The sequence below is a fragment of the Carcharhinus amblyrhynchos genome, unplaced genomic scaffold (assembly GCF_965287045.1).
Source record: "Carcharhinus amblyrhynchos unplaced genomic scaffold, sCarAmb.v2.hapA scaffold_58, whole genome shotgun sequence".
In the NCBI taxonomy this organism is placed as follows: Eukaryota; Metazoa; Chordata; class Chondrichthyes; order Carcharhiniformes; family Carcharhinidae; genus Carcharhinus; species Carcharhinus amblyrhynchos.
Genome location: NW_027649798.1, coordinates 930,980 through 951,975, shown reverse-complemented (window position 1 = coordinate 951,975; position 20,996 = coordinate 930,980). Strand labels below are relative to the sequence as shown.

Here is a 20,996-nt window from a genome sequence, read left to right as displayed (position 1 = left end):
CAGTACAGACCAGATAGAGGGAGAGAGAGCGCACAGTACAGACCAGATAGAGGGAGAGAGAGCACAGTACACAGGGTCTGCTCCATGAGGCAGTCCACCTATTACAGCCTGCTTTCAGTTAACCAATACTCAATCTGCTATTCGCACAACTCCACCAGCCCTTGTCGTCCGTACAAACCTCACGTGGCAGTTTGCTGAGTGCCTTTTGAAAATGCAAACTGCTTTGACTCTGCCTAATCACATTTGGATTTTCTGAGTTCCCTCTTACACTTCCTTATAAATTCCAGTATTTTCCTGCATAGCCTCCTGTTTGTTAACTTTCCCTTCTCTCTTAAACACCAGTGTTGCAGCTGCCAACATCCAATCCACTGGGATTGTCTGAGAATTTTGGAAAATCATTAGGAGTGCATCCACAATTTCCTAAAAGGTGAGTCTATCAGCTCCAGGAGATTTATTCTGCCTGCTCCATTTTCCAGTATCATTAACAATTACTGGAGTTCCCCACTCTCACTACATCCTTGTTCCCCAATATTTCTGGAATGGTCCTTGTTTCCTTTACTGGGAAGAAAGGTACAAACCTTTTGTTTTGCATTCTGATTCAACTTTATAATAACTACCACAGCTTGTAAAGAACCACAGTCTACTTCAGATAGTCTTGTTCTGAGAAACACAAAACAGGTAAGTATCGGCCAGTTAGTTTAACATCTGTCATTGGGAAAATGTTAGAATCCAGAATGAAGGATGCAATGACAAGAGCATTGATATTACATTATCTAATCAGTCAGCAAGGCTTTCTGAAGGAGAACAAAGAAAAGTACAGCGCAGGAACAGTCCCTGCGGCCCTTCGAGCATGTACCAATCATGATTATCTAACCAAACTAAAAAACTTTCTGCCCTTATTCGGAGCCTATCCCCCTATTCATGTATCCGTCCAGATGCCTCTTAAATATTGCTAACGTGCCTGCTTCCACCACCTCCAGCTCTCTGTGTGAAAAACTTCCCCCGCACATCTCCCTTAAACTGTCCCCCTCTCACCTTGAACCTGTGTCCCCGTGTAAGTGACACCTCCACCCTGGGGTAAAAGCCTCTATCTACACTGTCAGTGCCTCTCATCATTGCGTAGACCTCTATCAGGTGCCCCCTCAGCCTCTGTCTTTCCACTGAAAACAATCCTACTTTATTCAACCTCTCCTTATGGTCAACACCCTCTGTATCTATCTAGCCAGCCTATCCCGAATCCCATTGATTCTAGTAAATCATGCCTGAGAAATGTTTCAGAGTTTTTGGGGTGGCGATGAGCAGGATAGATAAAGGGGAACCAGAAGATGTAACATACCTGGATTTCTAAAAAGTGTTTGACAATGTACCACCAGAGGCTACTTCATAAGATAAGAGCCCATGATGGTGGGGGTAGTATATTATCATGGATAGAGGATTGGCTAACTGATAGAAAGTTGGGATAAGAAACACATTTTCAGAATGGCAACCTATAACTAACAGTGTCAGTGATCAGTGCTGGAGCCACAGTTATTTACAATATATACTAATGATGTGGATGAAGGAAGTGTTGCCAAGTTTGTGGATGGCACAAAAATAGGTGGAAGGCAAATGGTGAGGATGACAAAAAGAATCTACAGAGAGATATAGACAGGTTTATGAGTGGGCAAAACCTGGGAAGAACATAAGAACATAAGAAATAGGAGCAGGAGTAGGCCATCTAGCCCTTCGAGCCTGCCCCGCCATTCAATAAGATCATGGCTGATCTGTCGTGGCTCAGTTCCACATTCCCGCCCTCTCCCCATAACCCTTAATCCCCTCTCTTATCAAGAACCCATCAACCTGCTTCTTAAAAATATTGAGCGAGGCAGCCTCCACCACTTCAACGGGCAGAGAATTCCAGAGATTCACCACCCTTTGAGTGAAGAAGTTCCTCCTCAACTCCGTTCTAAACCGCCTCCCCTTTATCTTGAGGCTGTGCCCCCTAGTCCTACTGTCTTTTCTGAGCGGGAAGAGTCTCTCCACCTCTATCCTATCCATCCCATTCATCATCTTATACGTCTCAATGAGATCTCCCCTCAAAGGTGGAAGATAATATCGGGAAATGTGAAGATATTCACTTTGGCAGGAAGAACAAAGCAGCTGAATGTTTGAATAGAGAAAGACAGCAGGAAGCTGTAGCACAGAGGGATTTGTGTATAAATCACAAAAAACTAACAGCAGGTAATTGGGAAGACAAGAGGAACGTTATGATGTGGAGATGCCGGTGTTGGATTGGGGTAGACACAGCAAGGTGTCTCACAGCACCAGGTTAAAGTCCGACAAGTCTATTTGGAATTACAAGCTTTCAGAGCGTTGCTCCTTTCTCAGGTAAATTCACTCACCCCAGGAAGGGGCAGCGCTCTGAAAGTTCATGATTCCAGATAAACCAAACAGAATGTTGGCATTTATTTCCAAGGGAATAGAGCATAAAAATAGGGGAGTCTTGTTAAAACTTTACAAGGCACTGGTTAGACCACATCTGGAAAACTGAACAATTCTGATCCCCGTATCGGTTCATGCAGTTGATCCTAGGTATGGAAGGATTCTCTGATGGGGAAGAGGTTGAGTAGGTTGGGCCTGTCCTCCCTGAAGTTCAGAAGAATGAGGTGACCTAACTGAGACATATCGGCTTGCCGGAGAGTTTGACGGGGTAGATGCTGGGAGATTGTTCCCCTTTGTGGGGAGACAGAGGGCATTGCCCAGTGAACACAGAGATGAGGAGGAATTTATTCTCTGAGCATCGTGATTCTGTGGAATTCTTTATCACAGGAGGCAGTAGAGGCTGGGTCAGACTGATTTATAATCAGTAAGGGAATCGAGGGTTATGGGGATAAGATGGGAGAAGGACATTGAGGATTATCAGATCAGATACGACCTCACCAAATGGCTGAGCAGACTTGATGGGCCAAATGGCCTACTTCTGCTCCTCTGCCTTCTGGTCTGCAGACTTATCTGTGTTTTTATCTCCTGTTTCCATATTCCAAGCTGGTTTACTCACATAATCCACTTCTTCATCATTATTTTTTTAAGGACTCTTTGCTGGTTTTTAAATCTTTCCCAATCTTTAGGTTGACTCATCTTCACGGCTAAATTATCAACCAATTCTTTGAATTTTAATGCAGACATTCTCTAAAAAGGCTGTTCTCTGAGTGAAATTTAGTGGACAAAGCAGTTAGACAGAGAGTAGGGAGGAGTGGAGGCTCACACACACGTAGTTCAAATGGATCAGAAAGGGCCCTCGGGAGAAAGACACAAACAGTGAATGAAGTGTGAAGCCATACCAGTGAGTTAATGTGAGATCCTTCATGAACCGCTGCAGCGCAGAAATCAGGCGAGAATCTTCCCCCACTCCATCGCGTTCCTTCCCAATCATCGCAAGATTCCGCAGCAACAGAACGCAAGGGCGGTAAACATCAGCTTCTGAAAAGACAGCTTGGAGTTTGGCTTCAGAGGCCCCAGCGGAATCAGCACAAAGGCACACACAGTCCACCTATCGGGAAATACAGAGTCACTTCAAACACATGGGATTGCAGGGACTGTCTTGTGATGGATAGAAAGCTGGTTAGCAGATAGCAAAGAGTTGGTATAAGTGGCTCTTTTTCTGATTAGCAGTCAGTGACTAATGGGGTTCCGCAGGGCTCCTACATATGAATGATTTGGAAGAGGGAACTCACTGTATTATCTCCAAATTTGTAGATGATACAAAGTTGGGTGGGAGGGTGAGCTGTGAGGAGGATGCAGAGATGTTTCAGTGTGATTTGGACAGGCTGAGTGTGTGGGTATCTGCATAGCAGATGCAGTATGATGTGGATAAATGTGAAGTTATCCACTTTGGGAGCAATAATAGGAAGACTGATTATTACTGGAATGGGTGTAAATTGAGAGAGGTGGATACTCGGTGAGACCTTGGAGTCCTTGTGTATCACTCGCTAAGAGTAAGCGCACAGGTACAGCAGGCAGTAAAGAAGGCAAATGGTATGTTGGCCTTCATAGCGAGAGGGTTTGAGTATAGGTATAGGGATGTTTTACTGCAATTGTACAGGGCGTTGGTGAGGCCACACCTGGAATATTGTGTACAGTTTCAGGTCTCCTTATCTGAGGAAGGATATCTTAGCTCTGGGGGCTAAAGGGATCAAGGGATATTGGGAAGGGACGGGGGTGTGGGGAGCGTGGAGATCAGGATATTGAATTTGATGATCAGCCATAATGAAAATGAATGGCGGAGGAGGCTCATAGGGCCAAATGGCCTCCTCCTGCTTCCAGTTTCTGTGTACAGATGCACACAGTACCTGGGGAAACCCAGAGTTGATACAGACAGACCGTTACACCAGACACAATATCCACTCATTTCACTGACCTTTACCAGATGCAGGTTGAGCCGAGAGCAGGTGGCTTCCAGCACGGTGGTCTTGCCGCTACCTTTCGGACCCCACAACAGGACACTGCATGGTCCGTCTAGTATGGGAGGCCTGAGAGGACAGAGGGGAGAATACTGAGAGCACATTGCAAACAATCAAGAGAGGCGACGGCTATTATCATTAGAATATTAACTGAAGTTTATTTATTAGTGCCACAAATAAGGTTTACGTTAACACTGAAATGAAGTTACTGTGAAAATCCTCTAGTCACCACGGGAAGGGGAACATAAGAACATAAGAAATAGGAGCAGGAGTAGGTCATCTAGCCCTTCGAGCCTGCCCCGCCATTCAATAAGATCATGGCTGATCTGAAGTGGATCAGTTCCACTTTCCCGCCCTCTCCCCATAACCCTTAATTCCCTTGCCTACCAAAAACCTATCTACCCGCATCTTAAATATATTTAGCGAGGCAGCCTCCACCACTTCAACGGGCAGAGAATTCCAGAGATCCACCACCCTTTGAGTGAAGAAGTTCCTCCTCAACTCCGATCTAAACACCACCCCCCCTTATCTTGAGGCTGTGTCCTCTAGTCCTGCTATCCTTTCTGAGCAGGAAGAATCTCTCTACCTCTACCCTATCCATCCCTTTCATTATCTTATACGTCTCTATAAGATCCCCCCTCATCCTTCTAAACTCCGAGTACAGACCCAGTCTATTTAGCCTCTCTTCATACTCCAACCACCTCATCTCCGGTATCAGCCTAGTGAACCTCCTCTGCACTCCCTCCAAGGCCAAAATATCCTTGCGTAAGTGCGGCGACCAAAACTGCACACAGTACTCCAGCTGCGGCCTCACCAGTGCCCTGTACAGTTGCAGCAAGACCTCCCTACTTTTATATTCAATCCCCCTCACTATGAAGGCCAGCATCCCATTTGCCTTCCTGATCACCTGCAGGCTGGGTTTTTGCGACTCATGCACAAGGACCCCCAGGTCCCTCTGCACCGTAGCATGCTGCAGCTTTTCGCCCTTTAGATAGTAATCCCTCCTACTATTATTTCTGCCAAAGTGGATAACCTCACACTTGCTAACATTATACTCCATCTGCCAGGTCCTTGCCCACTTGCTCAGCCTATCCAGATCCCTCTGCAGACTTTCCACACCCTCCGCACAATTTGCTTTTCCACTTATCTTCGTGTCATCAGCAAATTTCGTTACCCTACACTCAGCCCCCTCCTCCAGATCATCTATATAAATGGTAAATAGCTAAGGCCCCAGCACCGATCCCTGGGGCACTCCACTAGTTACCAAGCGCCAATCAGAATAACACCCATTGATACCAACTCTCTGCCTCCTATTAGACAGCCAATCCTCTATCCACGCTAACACCTTACCCCCAACTCCATGCCCCCCTAACCTTCTGAAGCAACCTTTTGTGCGGCACCTTATCAAACGCCTTCTGAAAATCGAGAAACACCACATCCACCGGTTCCCCTCTGTCTACCGTACTAGTCACATCCTCATAGAAATCCAATAAATTCGTCATTCACGACTTCCCCTTAACGAATCCGTGCTGCGTCTGCTCTATCAAACAATTTTCTCAAGGTGCCGCACTATTTCTTCTTTGATGACGGATTCAAGCATTTTTCCAACAACAGACGTTAAACTAACCGGCCTATAATTCCTTGCCTTTTGTCTGCTACCCTTTTTAAACAGCGGCGTAACATTAGCCGTTTTCCAATCTTCCAGCACTTCCCCGGAATCCAGCAAGGTTTGGAAAATAATCACTAAGACTAAACCAAAAGTAGGGAAGTCTAAAACTAGAGGGTAGAGGTTTAAGGTGAGAGGGGAGAGATACAGAAGTGTCCAGAGGGGCAATTCTTTCACACAGAGGGTGATGAGTGTCTGGAATAAGCTGCCAGAGGTAGTAGTAGAGGTGGGTACAATTTTGTGTTTTAAAAAGCATTTAGATAATTACATGGGCAAGATGGGTATAGAGGGATATGGGCCAAATGCAGGCAATTGGGATTAGCTTAGGGGTTTTAAAAAAGTAAGGGTAGCATGGACAAGTTGGACTGAACAGCCTGTTTCCATGCTGCAAACATCTATGCCTCACCACACTCCAGCACCTGTTTGGTTACACTGAGGGAGAACTTAGCATGGCTAATGCACCTAACCAGCACGTCTTTCAAACTGTGGGATGAAACCAGACCACCCAGAGGAAACCCACACAGACACGGGGAGAATGTGCAAACTCCACACAGACAGTGACCCAAGCCAGGAATTGAACCCAGGTCCCTGGCACTCTGAGGAGCAGTGCTAACCACTGCACTACCGTGCCTTCCAGAAACTTAGCTAATATTCTGGAGACCCGGGTTCGAATCCCATCACGGCAGGTAGTGGAATTTGAATTCAATTAAATATATCTGAAATTAAGAATATAGGGGGATGGGAACCAGAGCAGATAGTGGAGCAGGGGTAAAAAGACGGGTTAGTTCAAGCAAAATCACAAATAGAAGGGTTGAGTGTGGTGGAAATAATCTTTTGAGGTGTGTCTATTTCAATGCCAGGAGTATTATGGGGAAGGCAGATGAGCTGAAGGTGTGGATTGACAGGTGGAAATATGACATTCTAGTCATTAGTGAAACTTGGCTACAGGAGGGGCAGGACTGGCAGCTCAATGTTCCAGGGTTCCAATGTTTCAGGTGTGATAGAGGCAGAGGGATAAAAGTTGCGGGGGTGGTATTGTTGGTCAGGGAAAATGTTACAGCGGCACTCAGGCAGGACAGATTAGGGAGCTTGTTTACAGAGGCCCTATGGGTGGAGCTGAGAAACAGGAAAGGTATGGCCACATTAATGGGGATGTATTATAGACCACCCAATAGTCAGTGAGAACTGGAGGAGCAAATCAGCAGAGAGATAGCTGACAACTGCAAGAAACAGAAAGTTGTGATATTCGGGGATTTTAATTTTCCACATATAGATTGGGACTCGCATACTGTTAAAGGTTTAGACGGGATAGAGTTTGTAAAATGTGTTCAGGAGAATTTTCTACATCAGTATACAGAGGTGCCAACTAGAGAGGATGCGATACTGGATCTCCTGTTGGGAAATGAGTTAGGGCAGGTGATGGATGTGAGTGTGAGGGAACACTTTGGATCCAGTGATCATAATGCCATTAGTTTCAACCTGATCATGGATAAGGATAGATCTGGTCCTCGGGTTGAAGTTCTGAACTGGAAAAAGGCCAAATTTGATGAAATGAGAAGGGATCTGGGAAGTGTGGATTGGCACAGGCTGTTCTCTGGTAAGGATATAAATGGAAAGTGGGAGGCCTTCAAAGGAGAAATTTTGAGAGTGCAGAGTTTGTATGTTCCTGTCAGGATTAAAGGCAAAGTAAATAGGAATAAGGAACCTTGGTTCTCGAGGGAGATTGTAACACTGATTAAGAGGAAGAGAGAGTTGTATGAAATGTACAGGCAGCAAGGAACAGATCAGATGCTCGAGGAGTATAAAAAGTGCAAGAAGCTACTTAAAAGGGAAATCAGGAGGGGTAAAAGAAGACATGAGGTTGCTTTGGCAGACAGAGTGAAGGAAAATCCAAAGAGCTTCTATAGGTTTGTTAGGAGCAAAAGGACAGTGAGGGATAAAATTGGTCCTCTTGAAAACCAGAGTAGTAGACTGTGTATGGAACCAAAAGAGATGGGGGAGATACTAAATGGGTTTTTTGTATCCGTATTTACTGAGGAAACGGGCATGGAGTCTACGGAAATTGGGCAAACAGGTAGGGAGATCATGGAACCTTTACAGATTAAAGAGGAGGAGGTGCTGGCTGTTTTGAGGCAAATCAGAGTGGATAAATCCCCAGGACTGGACAGGGTATTCCCACAGACCTTGAGGGAGGCTAGTGTTGAACTTGCAGGGGCCCTGGCAGACATATTTAAAATGTCAGTATTCACAGGGGAGGTGCCAGATGATTGGGGGGTGGTTCATGTTGTTCCGTTATTTAAAAAAGGTTCCAAAAGAAATCCGGGAAATTACAGGCCAGTAAGTTTGATGTCAGTAGTAGGTAAATTATTGGAAGGAGTATAAGAGATAGGATTTACAAATACTTGGATCAACAGGGACTTTTTAGGAAGAGTCAGCATGGCTTTGTGCGTGGTAGGTCATGTTTAACCAATCTATTAGAGTTTCTTGAGGAGGTTACCAGGAAAGTGGATGAAGGGCAGGTGGTGGATGTTGTCTACCTGGATTTCAGCAAGGCCTCTGACAAAGTCCCTCATGGGAGGTTAGTTAGAAAGGTTCAGTTGCTAGGTATACATGGAGAGGTAGTAAATTGGATTAGGCACTGGCTCAATGGAAGAACAGTAAAAAGTCTGACAACACCAGGTTTTAGTCCAACCGATTTATTTGATAATACTCACAAGCTTTCGAGGTTTCCCTCTTCGTCAGGTGAATGGAGAGTTCTGGCCTCAGACAGAGCATATAAAGCACAGACAGTTTAGAGATTACTGATTAGAATGCGAATCCTTACACCTAACCACTTCAGGTCTTGAACAGCAGGTTAGGTGTAAGGATTCGCATTCTAATCAGTAATCTCTAAACTGTCTGTGCTTTATATGCTCTGTCTGAGGCCAGAACTCTCCATTCACCTGACGAAGAGGGAAACCTCGAAAGCTTGTGAGTATTATCAAATAAATTGGTTGGACTAAAACCTGGTGTTGTCAGACTTTTTACTGTGTTTACGCCAGTCCAACGCCGGCATACCCACATCAATGGAAGAAGCCAGAGAGTGGTTGTGGAGGATTGCTGCTACATAAGAACATAAGAAATAGGAGCAGGAGTAGGCCATCTAGCCCTTCGAGCCTGCCCCGCCATTCAATAAGATCATGGCTGATCTGAAGTGGATCAGTTCCACTTTCCCGCTTTCTCCCCATAACCCTTAATCCCCTTGCCTACTAAAAACCTACCTACCCATGACTTAAAAATATTTAGCGAGGTAGCCTCCACCACTTCAACGGGCAGAGAATTCCACAGATTCACCACCCTTTGAGTGAAGTTGTTCCTCCTCAACTCCGATCTAAACTGCACCCCCCGCTTATCTTGAGGCTGTGCCCTCTGGTCCTGCTATTCTTTCTAAGTGGGAAGAATCACTCTACCTCTACCCTATCCGTCCCTTTCATTATCTTATACGTCTCTATAAGATCCCCCCTCATCCTTCTAAACTCCAACAAGTACAGACCCAGTCTATTTAGTCTCTCTTCACAGTCCAACCCCCTCATCTCCAGCATCAGCCTAGTGAACCTCCTCTGCACTCCCTCCAAGGCCGAAATATCCTTGCGCAAGTGTGGCGACCAAAACTGCACACAGTACTCCAGCTGTGGCCTCATCAGTGCCCTGTACAGTCGCAGCAAGACCTCTCTACTTTTATATTCGATCCCCCTCTCTGAGTGGAGGCCTGTGACTAGTGGAATGCCGCAGGGATCAGTGTTGGGTTCAGTATTGTTTGTCATCTATATCAATGATCTGGATGATAATGTGGTAAATTGGATCAGCAAATTTGCTGATGATACAAAGATTGGAGGTGTAGTGGACAGTGAGGAAGGTTTTCAAAGCTTGCAGAGGGATTTGGACCAAGTAGAGAAATGGGCTGAAAAATGGCAGATGGCGTTTAATGCAGACAAGTGTGAGGTATTGCACTTTGGAAGGACAAACCAAAGTAGAACGTACAGAGTAAATAGTAGGACACTGAAGAGTGCAGTAGAACAGAGGGATCTGGGAGTACAGATAGATAATTCCCTAAAAGTGACGTCACAAGTGGATAGGGTGGTAAAGAGTGCTTTTGGTACACTGGCCTTTATAAATCAAAGTATCGAGTATAAAAGTTGGAGTCTTATGGTAAGGTTATATAAGGCATTGGTGAGGCTGAATTTAGAGTATTGTGTACAGTTTTGGTCACCTAGTTACAGGAAGGATGTAAATAAGGTTGAAAGAGTGCAGAGAAGGTTCACAAGGATGTTGCCGGGACTTGAGAGGCTGAGTTACATAGAACATTACAGCGCAGTACAGGCCCTTCGGCCCTCGATGTTGCGCCGACCAGTGGAACCAATCTAATGACCCTCTAACCTAAACTATTCCAATGTTATCCATATGCCTATCCACTGACCATTTGAATGCCCTTAAAGTTGGCGAGTCCACAACTGCTGCAGGCAGGGCATTCCACGCCCTTACTACCCTCTGAGTAAAGAACCTACCTCTGACATCCGTCCTATAATTACCACCCCTTAATTTAAAGCTATGTCCCCTCGTGCTAGCCATCACCATCCGAGGAAAAAGGCTCTCACTGTCCACCCTATCCAATCTTTTGATCATCTTGTATGCCTCAATTAGGTCACCTCGTAACCTTCTTCTCGCTAATGAAAATAACCTCAAGTCCCTCAGCCTTTCCTCATAAGACCTTCCCACCATACCAGGCAACATCCTGGTAAACCTCCTCTGCACCCTTTCCAATGCTTCCACATCTTTCTTATAATGTGGCGACCAGAACTGTATGCAATACTCCAAGTGCGGCTGCACCAGAGTTTTGTACAGCTGCAACATGATCTCACGGTTCCAAAATTCAATCCCTCTACCAATAAAAGCTAACTCACCGTACACCTTCTTAACAACCTTATCAACCTGGGTGCCAACTTTCAGGGATCTATGCACCTGTACACCGAGATCTCTCTGCTCGTCGACACGACCAAGAGACCTTCCATTAGCCCTATATTCTGTACTCCTGTTATTCTGACCAAAGTGAATCACCTCACACTTTTCCACATTAAACTCCATCTGCCACTTCGCAGCCCAGCTCTGCAGCTTATCTATGTCCCTCTGCAAACTGTAACATCCATCCTCACTGTCTGCAACTCCTCCAACTTTGGTGTCATCAGCAAATTTACTAATCCATCCTTCTACACCCTCATCTAGATCATTTATAAAAATGATAAACAGCAGTGGCCCCAAAACAGATCCCTGAGGTACACCACTAGTAACTGAACTCCAGGTTGAATATTTCCCATCGACCACCACCCTCTGTCTTCTATCAGCTAGCCAATTCCTGATCCAAACTGCTAAATCACCCTCAATCCCATGCATCTGCATTTTCTGCAGTAGCCTACCATGGGGAACCTTATCAAACACTTTACTGAGAGAGATTGAATAGGTTAGGACTTTATTCCCTGGAGCGTAGAAGAATGAGGGGAGATTTGATAGAGGTGTATAAGATTTTGATGGGTATAGATAGAGTGAATGCAAGCAGGCTTTTTCCACAGAGGCTAGGGGAGAAAAAAACCAGAGGGCATGGGTTAAGGGTGAAAGGAGAAAAGTTTAAAGGGAATATTAGGGGGGGATTCTTCACGCAGAGAGTGGTGGGAGTGTGGAATGAGCTGCCAGATAAAGTGGTAAATGTAGGGTCACTTTTAACTTTTAAGAAAAGCTTGGACAGGTACATGGATGAGAGGGGTGTGGAGGGATATGGTCCAGGTACAGGTCAGTAGGACTAGGCAGAAAAATGGTTCAGCACAGACAAGAAGGGCCAAAAGGCCTGTTTCTGAGCTGGAATTTTCTATGGTTCTGTGGTTTTCTCTGGTTACTGACGACCATGAAACCATTGTTGATTGGCGGAAAATTCCCATCTGGTTTACTAATGTCCTTTAGGGAAGAAAATTGCCTTCCTTACCCGGTCTGGCCTACATGTGACTCCAGAGCCACAGCAATGTGGGTGACTCTCAACTGCCCTCGGGCAACTAGAGATGGGCAATAAATGTTGGCCAACCAGTGACACCCATGTCCCATGAATGAATAAAAAACACTCCCAGTACAGGTACAGCACAGGGTTAGATACAGAGTAAAGCTCCCTCTACACTGTCCCCATCAAACACTCCCAGGACAGGTACAGCACGGGGTTAGATACAGAGTAAAGCTCCCTCTACACTGTCCCCATCAAACACTCCCAGGACAGGTACAGCACGGGGTTAGATACAGAGTAAAGCTCCCTCTACACTGTCCCCCATCAAACACTCCCAGGACAGGTACAGCACAGGGTTAGATACAGAGTAAAGCTCCCTCGACACTGCTCCCATCATGGAGTTTAATTTAGACAAATGCAGGTGATGCATTTTGGTCGACTGAACGAGGGCAGGACTTACTCAGTTAATGGTAGGGCGTTGGGGAGAGTTACAGAACAAAGAGATCTAGGGGTACAGGTTCATAGCTCCTTGAAAGCGGAGTCACTGGTGAACAGAGTGGTGAAGAAGGCATTCGGCATGCTTGGTTTCATTGGTCAGAACATTGAATACAGGAGTTGGGACGTCTTGTTGAAGTTGTACAAGACATTGGTAAGGCCACACTTGGAATACAGTGTACAGTTCTGGTCACCCTTTTACAGCAAGGATATTATTTAAAGAGTGCAGAAAAGATTTACTAAGATGCTACCAGGACTTGATGGATTGAATTATAAGGAGAGGTTGGATAGACTGGGACTCTTTTCTCTGGAGCGTAGGAGGCTGAGGGGTGATCTTATAGAGCTCTATAAATAATGAGGGGCACAGATCAGCTAGATAGTCAATATCTTTCTCCAAAGGTAGGGGAGTCTAAAACTAGAGGGCAGAGGTTTAAGGTGAGAGGGGAGAGATACAAAAGGGTCCAGAGGGGCAATTTTTTCACCCAGAGGATGGTGAGTATCTGGAACAAGCTGCTAGAGGTAGTAGTAGAGGCGAGTACAATTTTGACTTTTACAAAGAATTTAAACAGTTATATGGGTATGATGGGAGGGATATGGGACACATGCAGGCAATTGGGACTAGCTTTGGGGTTAAAACAAAAAAGGGCGGTATGGACAAATTGGGCCGAAGGGCCTGTTTCCATGCTGTAAATCTCTATGACTCCCAGGACACATACAACACAGTTAGATACAGAGTTAAGCTGGATGTACTTTTCTCCCCAGTACTAACCCAGTATTCAGATAGGGCTGCATGATGCCACTGAGTTTGTCCACAGTGTCGCTCAGTCCAGGGGGAGATGTGCTGCCCCAGAATTGATGACCATTGGATGTAACAGCACGGGGGATATAACTGTTACCACAACCGTCCTGAAAAAGATACCAAAATATCAGCACACACACCCAGCAATGCTCCATCCCGGCCAATTACTGCCCAATCAGTCTACTCTCGATCATCAGTAAAGTGATGGAAGGGGTCATCGACAGCGCGATCCAGCAGCACCTGCTCAGCAATAACCCGCTCAGTGACGCCCAGTTTGGGTTTCTCCAGGGTCACTCAGCTTCTGACCTCATCACAGCCTTGGTTCAAACATGGACAAAAGAGCTGAATTCCAGAGATGAGGCGAGAGTGACAGCCTTTGATATCAGGGATGCATTTGACAGAGTGTGGCATCAAGGAGCCCGAGCAAAACTGGAATCAATGGGATCGGGGGCAAATACTCTGCTGGGTGGAGTCATACCTGGTACATAGGAAGATGGTTGTGGCTGTGGAGGGTCAGTCATCTCAGCTCCAGGATATCTCTGCAGGAGTCCCTCAGGATAGTGTCCTAGGCTCAACAATCTTCAGCTGCTTCATCAATGACCTTCCCTCCATCGTAAGGTCAGAGTGGGGATATTCGCTGATGATTACACAATGTTCAGCACCATTCCCCACTCCTCAGAGACTGAAGCAGTCCCTGTTCAAATACAACAAGATCTGGACAATACCCAGGTTTAGGCTGACCAGTGGCAAGTGCCACACAAATGCCAGGTAATGACCATCACCAATAAGATGGTCCATTGCCCCTTGACATTCAGTGGTGTTACCATCACTGAATCTCCCACTGTCAACATCCTGGGGTTACCACTGACCAGAAACCCAACTGCACTAGCCATGTAAATACTATGGCTATCAGAAGCTAGGAATACTGTGGCGAGTAACTCACCTCCTGACTTTGGCTGATAGGATTAAGGAGAATCCTAAGGCGTTCTATAGGTATGTCAAGAACAGAAGGTTGGTCAGGGCAAGATTAGGGCCAGTTACAGACAGCAGGGGGAAGTTGTGTGTGGAACCGGAGGAGATTGGAGAAGTATTGAACCAATATTTCTCTTCGGTGTTCACGCAGGGGGACATGAATATAGCTGAGGAGGACATTGGGTTGCAGGGGTGTAAAATAGACAGTATTACGGTTGATAAAGAGGATGTGCTGGAAATTCTTGAGGGGCTGAAAATAGATAAGTCCCCTGGTCCGGATGGGATCTACCCTAGGATTCTCTGGGAGGCTAGAGAGGTGATTGCAGAGCCTCTGGCTCAGATCTTCAGGTCGTCATTGGTCTCTGGTGTAGTCCCGGAGGATTGGAGGATAGCGAATGTTGTCCCATTGTTTAAGAAGGGGAACAGAGACTTTGCCGGGAATTATAGACCGGTGAGTTGTGGGCAAGGTTTTAGAAAAAATTATTAGGGATAGGATTTATAGTTATTTGGAGTGTAATGAATTGATTAGAAATAGTCAACATGGTTTTGTAGCGGGTAGGTCGTGCCTTACTAACCTTATTGAGTTTTTTGAGAAGGTGACCAAAGAGGTGGATGGGGGTAAGGCAGTTGACGTGGTATACATGGATTTTAGTAAGGCGTTCGATAAGGTTCACCATGGTAGGCTTCTGCAGAAAATGCAGATGTATGGGATTGTGGGTAATCTAGGAAGTTGGATCAGGAATTGGCTATCAGATAGGAGACAGAGGGTGGTGGTGGATGGTAAATATTCATCATGGAGTACAGTTACGAGTGGTGTGCCTCAGGGATCTGTTTTGGGGCCACTGTTGTTTGTAATTTTTATTAATGATCTGGATGAGGGTATAGTTGGGTGGATTAGTAAATTTGCTGATGACACCAAAATTGGAGGTGTGGTAGATTGTGAGGAAGGGTGTCATAGTCTGCAGGGAGACTTAGATAGGTTGCAGAGCTGGGCCGAGAGGTGGCGGATGGAATTTAATGCGGAGAAGTGTGAGGTAATTCACTTTGGTAGGAGCAACAGATGTGTCGAGTATAGGGCTAATGGGAGGACTTTGAATAGTGTGGATGAACAGAGGGATCTAGGTGTGTGTGTACATAGATCCCTGAAAGTTGGGAATCAAGTAGATAAGGTTGTTAAGAAGGCGTATGGTGTCTTGGCGTTTATTGGTAGGGGGATTGAATTTAGGAGTCGCAGTGTAATGTTGCAACTGTACACTACTCTAGTGCGGCCGCACTTGGAGTACTGTGTGCAGTTCTGGTCCCCGCATTACAAGAAGGATGTGGAGGCGTTGGAGAGGGTGCAGAGGAGGTTTACTAGGATGGTGCCTGGTATGGTGGGGAGGTCCTATGAGGAGAGACTGAGGGATTTAGGGTTGTTTTCGTTGGAAAGAAGGCGGCTAAGAGGGGATCTTATTGAAACATATAAGATGATTAGAGGTTTAGATAGGGTGGATAGTGATAGCCTTTTTCCTCAGATGGAGAAAGCTAGCACGAGGGGGCATGGCTTTAAATTAAGGGGGGGTAGCTACAGGACGGATGTCAGGGGTAGGTTCTTTACCCAGCGGGTGGTGAAGGATTGGAATGCCCTGCCTGCTGCAGTTGTAAATGCGTCTAGTTTGGGGGCGTTTAAGAGATCTCTGGATAGGTTTATGGACGAAAAGGGATTGGTATAGGCTAGTGGGTCATTGTTTTTATAACTGGTCGGCGCAACATCGTGGGCCGAAGGGCCTGTTCTGCGCTGTAATGTTCTATGTTCTATGTTCTATGACCCCCTAAAGCCTGTCCACCATCTAAAGGCACAAGTCAGGAGTGTGATGGAATACTCCCCACTTGCCTGGATGGGTGCAGCTCCAACAACACTCAAGAAGGCCGGCACGGTAGCACAGTGGTTAGCACTGCTACTTCACAGCTCCAGGGACCTGTGTTCAATTCTCGGCTTGGGTCACTGCCTGTGTGGAGTTTGTACATTCTCCTTGTGTCTGTGTGGGTTTTCTCCGGGTGCTCCGGTTTCCTCCCACAGTCCAAAGATGTATGGGTTAGGTTGATTGGCCATGCTAAAATTGCCCCTTTTGAGATGTGTAGGTTAGCGGGTTTCGCGGGTAAATATGTAGAGATATGGGGGATAGGGCCTGGGTGGGATTGTAGTTGGTACAGACTCGATGGGCCAAATGGCCTCTTTCTGCACTGTAGGGTTTCTATGATTCTAAGCTCGATATCATCCAGAACAAAGCAGCCCTGCTTGATTGGCACCACATCCACAAACATTCACTCCCTCTACCACCGACACTTAGTATCTGCAGTGTGTACCATCTACAAGATTCACTGCAGTAATTCACCAAAGATCCTTAGACAGCACCTTCCAAACCCACAACCATTTCCATCTAGAAGGACAAGGGCAGCAGGTAAATGGGAACATCACACCTGTAAGTTCCCCTCCAAGTCACTTACCATCCTGACTTGGAAATATATCGCCATTCCATCGCAGTCACTGGGTCAAAATCCTGGAATTCCCTCCCTAACGGCATTGTGGGTCATCCCAGAGCACGTGGACTGCAGCGATTCAAGAAGGCAGCTCACCACCACCTTCTCAAGGGCAACTAGGGATGGGCAACAAATGCTGGCCAGCCAGAGATGCCCATGTCCCACAAACGAATAAAAAACTGCAAAATGCTCCAAGTGTGGTCAAACCAAGGTACTCACCAGGTACAGGGATGTGTGTTCAGTGTCAGCCAGGAACCCAGATACCAGGTCTGCATCTCCCTCCCCTGACACAGACTTCACTCTCAGGTATAGCACGGGCCACCTGCAAGGAAAGACATCAGCAGTTCAGAGGAGTGCAGTGAAACAGAGCAACAAGTATATTTATAAAATGTCTTTAACCAAGTAAGGCCCTTACTGGGTGAGCACAGAGGTCAAAGAGGAAAGGAAGTTGGTACAAATTAGGACATTGGCAGCTCATCAAATCATACAAAAATATCATTTAAAAAGAGAGAAAGAGAACGCCCAGACAACAGAAGAATATAGATCGACAGAGTGAGAGGCAAACCTCCTTACCTCATGCATCTCTCGGAACAGTTTGCAATGAACTCCCCCTTGCCCCGGGTCCGAACACATAACACATCTCCCGAATGGACAAGCCTGAACCATGAAGACAAAGCATAGCATTTAACCGGGATTGATCTATACAGCCCATGATCTGGTGTAACCGTGTGAATACCATGACCCTGGGTAACTGGGAATGTCAGGAGTCGTGTAACCAGATATCATAACCCAGAAATCACCAGATTGTGTGGTTTCTTTCTGGGATGTAGGTGTCACTGATTGGCCAGCATTTATTGCCCATCCCTGAAGCATGTCACCCACATTGCTGTGACTCTGGAATGACGGGTAGGCCAGGCCGGGTAAGGATGGCAGATTTCCCTCCCAAAAGGACAGTAATGAACCAGATGGGTTTTTCCGACAATCGACAATGGTTTCATGGTCAGCAGTAGATTTTTAATTTAGGATTTTTAAAATATAAATTTCACAATCTGTCAGCAATCCTGGAATTCTGGCACTTGGGCCCCAAGTGAGTGCTCGGGAACGCCGGCACCCGCGCCGCCCAACCCCGGGAACGCCGGCACCCGCGCCGCCCAACCCCGGGAACGCCGGCACCCGCGCCGCCCAACCCCGGGAACGCCGGCACCCGCGCCGCCCAACCCCGGGAACGCCGGCACCCGCGCCGCCCAACCCCGGGAACGCCGGCACCCGCGCCGCCCAACCCCGGGAACGCCGGCACCCGCGCCGCCCAACCCCGGGAACGCCGGCACCCGCGCCGCCCAACCCCGGGAACGCCGGCACCCGCGCCGCCCAACCCCGGGAACGCCGGCACCCGCGCCGCCCAACCCCGGGAACGCCGGCACCCGCGCCGCCCAACCCCGGGAATAGCTGCCCCTGCTCACACGTATCTCTCTGCTCAGTCACACAGATGGAACACTAACCTCTGTGTTTTAAAATGCTCAAACAGTATGCAGTCATACACATCTCTGGCATTGTACGTTGGGGAGAAGATCACCTCCACGTGTAGTTCCTTTGCCAATGGGGGTTTAGACAGGGCTGAACGACTATCCTTCAGCTGCCTCCTCTCACAGGCCGTCTGGTAAAAACGCTGCAACAGAATTCAATATTTTCACCATCCATTCACCCCTATTGAAGAGGGACAGAGAAAGAGCCACAGGAGCACAACCCCACCCGGGGGCCACCTCCAGCCCTGGGGCCACGCGCGGAGCCACCGGCGCGCACCACTGCACTGGTGGGGCAGTTATAATCTGGGAGAACCAAGTCAGAATGGGGCATTCCCTTCTGCCAAGGGCATCATTGCAGGCTCACTTCTCCAAGAGGCCACTTTGGAAATTTCTAAACTGATTGGATTTCCAAACTCTTTTGCACCCTGAGGGTGCAATGCCTCACCTTGATTTTTAACGTGCTGTTGGACATTGGCACCGGGGACCCATTGGAAATGTTGAACCATAATGCACAAGAGATTGCCGCCACATTCTCTGCCAGCTCGAGCTGGGCACCATTTGCCAATTCCGCCACGACCACAGAGGCAAGTCGCGCGTTCAGCCAGCGATCAGAGCTACTTCCCAACGCCCTGGGACTGCTGCAAGTTCCTGGCTCCGTATTGGGGTGCTCTGCCTCAGTCTCGGCGTGTATTGCCCGCTCCTTCTCCACAGTTGGCTCCAACAAGGAGATGAGGACCCACTCACGGTTGAAGAGACCCAGTCGCTGCAGTGCTGGCTTGGTTAGAACCAGCAGGTTATCAACATCCAGGGTTTGCTGCTGACCAGCCACCGCTCTGGGCTGGAGCTTCCCATTCTCGGCCAGCCCAGGCAAATCAGTCACTATCACCTCCAGCCTACACTCCAAAGCCTGTAGAAAAGTCTTCATATCTGAGTCCAGGGTTTTGCCAGGCTCCAGCACAAAGCCTGTCCCCCAGAGTGCACTGGTGTAATGGGCAAAATCAGAGACACACAGTGACTGGACAGGCCTGACTGACTGGAATTCACTGGAGGGCAGCTGGCTGGAATCCCTGAACTCGGTCAGCAACAGGCTAGTGTTGATGGAAAGGACTCCTTGCAGAACAGGTTGGCACTCCAGGACCACCAGCTCCATGAGGTGGCCAAAAACCTCAGCACTGTCCTCCCCGAACAAAGGGTGATAGGGCAGGACGGGGGCATCCCCCTGCCGCAGCAGAATCTGCTGACACTGTAAGGTCAGGAGCAGAAGGCCATTGGCAAAGTTCTGGGACCCAGCCCAGCACAGGCTGGCTCTGGTACGGGCACCCAGCACCACCTTGCTCAAGGTGGGCACTGACTGCACCAGGGACACTCGCAGGCAGGCAGGGGCATCAAACACGTCACCCCCCAGCCCGGGGAGCTCTTCCTCCGCCACCTCCTCCTCCATCCAGAGCCCATAATGTTTGGGGAAGAGTTTGCTGGTGTAGATCAGGAGGGGAGCCCTGGGACCCTGTTCCCCCTGCCCGCTTCCCCAATCGCCCCGCTCCCCCTGCCCACTTCCCCAATCACCCCGCTCCCCCTGCCCGCTTCCCCGCTCCCCCTGCCCACTTCCCCAATCGCCCCGCTCCCCCTGCCCGCTTCCCCGCTCCCCCTGCCCACTTCCCCAATCGCCCCGCTCCCCCTGCCCGCTTCCCCAATCACCCCGCTCCCCAGGCCTGCTTCCCTGCTCATCCCGCTCCCCGCTGCCCCTCTCCCCGGGCCCGCTGCCCCTCTCCCCGGCCCCGCTGCCCCTCTCCCCGGCCCCGCTGCCCCTCTCCCCCCTCTCCCCGGGCCCGCTGCCCCTCTCCCCGGGCCCGCTGCCCCTCTCCCCCCTCTCCCCGGCCCCGCTGCCCCTCTCCCCGGGCCCGCTGCCCCTCTCCCCGGCCCCGCTGCCCCTCTCCCCGGGCCCGCTGCCCCTCTCCCCCCTCTCCCCGGCCCCGCTGCCCCTCTCCCCCCTCTCCCCGGGCCCGCTGCCCCTCTCCCCCCTCTCCCCGGGCCCGCTGCCCCTCTCCCCCCTCTCCCCGGGCCCGCTGCCCCTCTCCCCCCTCTCCCCGGGCCCGCTGCCCCTCTCCCCCCTCTCCCCGGGCCCGCTGCCCCTCTCCCCCCTCTCCCCGGGCCCGCTGCCCCTCTCCCCGGGCCCGCTGCCCCTCTCCCCGGCCCCGCTGCCCCTCTCCCCGGCCCGGGGCTCCGGCTCCTCCTCGGTCACAGTGGCCGCGATGAAGAGAGCGGGGCCCAGGGCCCAGGCCGGGCCGCTTCGCAGGGAGAGAATGCAGCCGGAGCCTGCGCTGGGCGGAGGGCCGGCGCTGAGGGCCGGGAAGGCGGCAGCGGGAAGGAGGACCTGCAGCGGGTGCAGCTGGGCCGGGAAAGGCCGCCAAAGCCGCAGCTCCGCCGGCACGGCCATTGGCACAGGCAGCGCCGGCGCCGCCATCTTAGGAAAGGAGCCGGCACACCAGTTCCATACACGGTAACGCACTCGCCATCTTGGTAAAGGGGCGGGGACGTCAGCTCCAAATGGCAGCACAGTCGCCAT

At 49.0% G+C, this 20,996-nt stretch overlaps 1 protein-coding gene across 1 annotated transcript in view; it reads right to left on the bottom strand.

Annotated features, from left to right (window-relative positions):
- The window catches only part of LOC145337679 (uncharacterized), a 29,080-nt gene extending 8,084 nt beyond the window's left edge, over positions 1–20,996 (bottom strand). The window contains exons 1-7 of the mRNA XM_080182503.1: positions 18,879–20,996; positions 18,410–18,576; positions 17,484–17,567; positions 17,130–17,232; positions 13,389–13,525; positions 4,397–4,508; positions 3,321–3,529 (exon numbers count right to left, since the gene is read on the bottom strand). Of these exons, the coding sequence (XP_080038629.1) occupies positions 3,321–3,529; positions 4,397–4,508; positions 13,389–13,525; positions 17,130–17,232; positions 17,484–17,567; positions 18,410–18,576; positions 18,879–20,996 (2,930 nt within the window). The remainder of the gene's footprint in view (positions 1–3,320; positions 3,530–4,396; positions 4,509–13,388; positions 13,526–17,129; positions 17,233–17,483; positions 17,568–18,409; positions 18,577–18,878) is intronic.